The 5,000-nt window shown below is 44.8% G+C and overlaps 1 protein-coding gene across 1 annotated transcript in view; it reads right to left on the minus strand.

The window, feature by feature from the left end:
- Nucleotides 1-2,801: 2,801 nt before the first annotated feature.
- noc3l (NOC3-like DNA replication regulator) overlaps nt 2,802-5,000 on the minus strand; it is a 12,844-nt gene continuing 10,645 nt past the window's right edge. Inside the window, exons 19-21 of the mRNA XM_042398532.1 lie at nt 3,391-3,488; nt 3,091-3,175; nt 2,802-2,975 (exon numbers count right to left, since the gene is read on the minus strand). Of these exons, the coding sequence (XP_042254466.1) occupies nt 2,850-2,975; nt 3,091-3,175; nt 3,391-3,488 (309 nt within the window). The 3' untranslated portion in view covers nt 2,802-2,849. The remainder of the gene's footprint in view (nt 2,976-3,090; nt 3,176-3,390; nt 3,489-5,000) is intronic.

The following is a 5,000-nucleotide window of genomic DNA, read 5'->3' on the forward strand; positions in this document are numbered from 1 at the left end:
TTTGTTATTTATAGAGATATTGTGTAATATTTCCTCTGTGATGAAACATCCAGTCATCTGTACAGGAGACAGTGAAAGCCTCATTAGTTTCATTTCCTGATATCTGCCTCTGTCATCATCAGTGCGGATGTTGCTTCACTTTACTGCACATCGCAAATACAAGAAGCAGCCAGAGGTCAGAGCCTGTTTCTGTCTCCTCTTTATTTCCTCAGGACTGTTTGATCAGGGCTCCGTTTCACAAAGCAGGTTCAACAAACTCTGAGTCTAATCCTGAACTCTGAGTTGATCTACTCTGAGATAGGAAACTCTGAGTTTCCGGTTCCAGAACAGCTGATTTGAGTCAGTTTAATCAACTCAGAGTAGTTTCACCTGGAGTTAAGCGCGTGCACCACAACTATAAAAAGCCAGCATCAATGGAGCCCCGATTCATCGAGTCACCATGGCAACGGGGAAGAGGAGGGCTGCGTTTTTCGCCCCACTAGAACTAGACATCTTAATGCGATAATACAGTGAGTTTGAACATGTTTTCAGAAAGAAGTGCAACACAAAAAGTAAAACCTCGACATAATCTCATGGGGGAACCTCATTTTGATCATTTTTTACATTGTAAAGTAAATATTAAGTGGCTGTTTGACTGAGCAGTTGTTTTATCCCCAACATAATGTTGGTTTCACACACATAAATGTCTTCTCATCTACATCATGTTCTGTTAAATAATTAATCCTATTTAAATTAACACAGACTTCTACTCAGCCAACAGAAAGAAGGCAGATGTCCGTAAAACGGGTGGTGGTCCAGCACCGCCACCTCTAACGGAGGCAGAGGAGCTGGCCATAAATCAGAATTTAGGAAGGCCAGTGGCTGGCCCCGACACTGTACAAAAAACTTCCGTTTGCAAAGAAACGCAGCGCAACATACAATATCTGCTGGGATGTGAGAGAATTGATTACGATTAGTAATGTTGCAAATGTAAGGACGGATTAGGTTGTGTATGTAGATGATGGACTGTGATGTGAAATGGTACCGCTCAAAAAGATAATTGTCTGGAAATGCTAGAACATCTATGCGTGGTCTGATAACCATCTCTCAACGAATATTTAATTCTCTGCGCAGTAATTCTGCACCTTCATCCACGGGATCGTTATCAAAAGGACATGCCATGTTAGTGAAAGATGTTACTGTGCCTAATGGACTTCTAATATACTGACTCTGATTGTTTTTAATGACAGACACCAAAACTCGCCTGCTGACTGAATGAATAAGGAAATCAAATGGAGTGTGTGGCTCTGAAAGAGGGCGGAGCCTGAGAGAAACTCGAGGTTCATTGAGAAAAACCTGGTCCCGACCAGGTTAGATTCATAGAGTCTGTTACTACGGTAACTGACCGAGAGCTTAAGTTACCTCTCTCTCTCTGAAACAGGCTAGAGTTATCCCTCTTTCTCTGGTTTGAGTTACCTCCCTTTTTGAAACGGAAAACTCAGAGTTTCCCTCATTTCAGGGTGAACAGACTCTGAGTTTTCACTAAACCTGCTTTGTAAAACGGACCCCTGGTCAGCTGTCAGCAGGATGAAGCCACAACATAAGAAACAAACAACTTCCACCTGAAGCTGAGTCTCCTTCTAGAAATCATGAAGTTCTTTGTTTTTTTAGGTTGAATATATACTGCATATAAATCCTTTTACACAACCACATCCTGTCATTCTCTACATGTGAAGGTGTGCTTCCTCTTCCTCTGCATGTCTGAACATGTATTTCTATATAAATATGCAGGTTAGCAGGTCTGGAGGTGGGTTACAACATGTCAGCCTCACTTTTCCAGTTTTAAGTTGAAATCTGAACTTTGTCCTCTGGTTATCATCATTATTAGCTTCCATAACAAGAGAAGGGTTGATTGACATGTTGATATCTGATGGAACAGATGCTCTTTTATTGAAGTCAATGCAACTGTCTAACAGCTCGTGTTCCCCTCAGATTATATGCATGTAAACGCAGCACGGAGGCCAAAGAGGTCAAAAACATCTGGAACTCTGAGTTGAAAACATTCAACCAGCTGTTAACACTTGTTAACGGGTGACTTCAGATGTCAGTTTCATGTGCTTCATGTGCAGAAAACAGACTGGAAGTGTAAGAATACACTTTGGTTACGTGTTTATAGTGTGAGCCGTCATGTGACACGTTTATATCACAGCTGCAACCATCAGTCATCAATTATTCCATCTTCAGATAATTCATCATTTCAGATGTTTTTATTTAACAAAAGTCAAATATTTGATGGTTCCAGCTTCATTTCAGAGTGTAAACAAATCAACTCATTGAGAAAGTAATCAATAATGAAAATAATAGTTTACATTATTTACTTTGTTTCCGACAAATACTACATTACCCATGAGCCTCAGCTGCTGTTGCTATGGAGAAGAAGCCAGTCAGAGCTGCTTCCTGTCTGTGTCTCATCAGCACCTCCTGCTGGTCTGTTTAAACACCAGACAGACTAAACCACAGACACTCACATTAATACATCTGACCACATCAAAAACATCAAAACAAAAACAGAACTCACAAATAAAATGTTTACGTCAACAAACAAACTTTATTTGAAAAATTACAGGATCGAAAACACGTAAAAAACAAGAACAAGTTGAAACTTTCAGAGTGTGAAGCTGCTGCAACATCAGGATGATGTCATCACAACATGTGTGTGTGTGTGTGTCAGTGTGTGTGTGTGTGTGTCAGGTGTGTGTGTGTGTCAGTGTGTGTTAGGTGTGTGTGTGTTAGGTGTGTGTGTGTGTGTGTCTCAGTGTGTGTCAGGTGTGTGTGTGTTAGTGTGTGTCAGTGTGTGTGTTAGGTGTGTGTCAGTGTGTGTCAGGTGTGTGTGTTGTAGTAAAGTCCAGCTCCGTCTCCTCGGTGACGGTCAGGATGTTCTCGGCTCGGCGCTGCAGCTCAGCGTCCAGCAGCGTCGCTCCGACTGTGAAATGATCCTGATAAACAAAAACATGAAACTTTATTGATAAATCTGTGATGTAAACACAACGGTTGATCAATAATCAATTATTCATTGAACTGGACTTATTGAGGTGTGTTTGATTTCTGTACCTTCTTCTTGGTGCTGGGTGCTGCTACAGCGGGGTTAAAGGTCATGTCTCTGACACTGTAATCATCAAACAGCTCCACTGGCGACCTGGACAGGAAGTCAACACAGACACACAGCAGGAGAAGAAGAAGAGCACGAGCAGTTAGTGACATCACTTCCTCTCAGAATCACTTTTTAAAAACTAGTAGAAGTAGAAAAAACAACAACACATAAACTCCCGACTACTTTTTAAAGGAACAGCCTGAAAACTCTGTGTGGTTACTATAGCAACCAGACTGTGGTCAGAGATCAGCTGATCGTACCTGCGGCTCAGATCCGCGCCGAGCGCCGCCGATCCTTCACTTGGAGCTCCGACACTCAGATGAACCGCAAACCGCCGCACGACCGGATGGTAATGCCTCTGAAAACACACACAGTGATGTCACAGTGATGTCACAGTGATGTCACAGTGATGTCACAGAGTGACGTCACAGTGATGTCACACCCAGTGAGTGTGTGTGTGTGAGTGTGTGTGAGTGTGTGTGTGTACCTGCAGTGTGTGTGTGTGTGTGTGTGTGTGAGTGTGTGTGTGTACCTGCAGTGTGTGTGAGTGTGTGTGTGTGTGTGTACCTGCAGTGTGTGTGTGTGTGTACCTGCAGTGTGTGTGTGTGTGTGTACCTGCAGTGTGTGTGTGTGTGTGTACCTGCAGTGTGTGTGTGTGTGTGTACCTGCAGTGTGTGTGAGTGTGTGTGTGTGTGTGTGTGTGTACCTGCAGTGTGTGTGAGTGTGTGTGTGTGTGTGTGTGTGTACCTGCAGTGTGTGTGTGTGTGTGTGTGTGTGTACCTGCAGTGTGTGTGTGTGTGTGTGTGTGTACCTGCAGTGTGTGTGTGTGTGTGTGTGTGTGTGTGTGTGTGTGTGTGTGTGTGTACCTGCAGTGTGTGTGTGAGTGTGTGTGTGTGTGTGTACCTGCAGTGTGTGTGTGTGTGTACCTGCAGTGTGTGTGTGTGTGTGTACCTGCAGTGTGTGTGTGTGTGTGTACCTGCAGTGTGTGTGTGTGTGTGTACCTGCAGTGTGTGTGAGTGTGTGTGTGTGTGTGTGTGTGTACCTGCAGTGTGTGTGTGTGTGTGTGTGTGTGTACCTGCAGTGTGTGTGTGTGTGTGTGTGTGTGTACCTGCAGTGTGTGTGTGTGTGTGTGTGTGTGTGTGTGTGTGTACCTGCAGTGTGTGTGTGAGTGTGTGTGTGTACCTGCAGTGTGTGTGAGTGTGTGTGTGTGTGTGTGTGTGTACCTGCAGTGTGTGTGTGTGTGTACCTGCAGTGTGTGTGTGTGTGTGTACCTGCAGTGTGTGTGAGTGTGTGTGTGTGTGTGTGTGTGTACCTGCAGTGTGTGTGTGTGTGTGTGTGTGTGTGTACCTGCAGTGTGTGTGTGTGTGTGTGTGTGTACCTGCAGTGTGTGTGTGTGTGTGTGTGTGTGTACCTGCAGTGTGTGTGTGTGTGTGTGTGTGTACCTGCAGTGTGTGTGTGTGTGTACCTGCAGTGTGTGTGTGTGTGTGTACCTGCAGTGTGTGTGAGTGTGTGTGTGTGTGTGTGTGTGTACCTGCAGTGTGTGTGTGTGTGTGTGTGTGTGTACCTGCAGTGTGTGTGTGTGTGTGTGTGTGTACCTGCAGTGTGTGTGTGAGTGTGTGTGTGTACCTGCAGTGTGTGTGAGTGTGTGTGTGTGTGTGTGTGTGTGTACCTGCAGTGTGTGTGTGTGTGTACCTGCAGTGTGTGTGTGTGTGTGTACCTGCAGTGTGTGTGAGTGTGTGTGTGTGTGTGTGTGTACCTGCAGTGTGTGTGTGTGTGTGTGTGTGTACCTGCAGTGTGTGTGTGTGTGTGTGTGTGTACCTGCAGTGTGTGTGTGTGTGTGTGTGTGTACCTGCAGTGTGTGTGTGTGTGT

Source organism: Thunnus maccoyii, chromosome 20 (genome assembly GCF_910596095.1).
Source record: "Thunnus maccoyii chromosome 20, fThuMac1.1, whole genome shotgun sequence".
Classification (NCBI taxonomy): Eukaryota; Metazoa; Chordata; class Actinopteri; order Scombriformes; family Scombridae; genus Thunnus; species Thunnus maccoyii.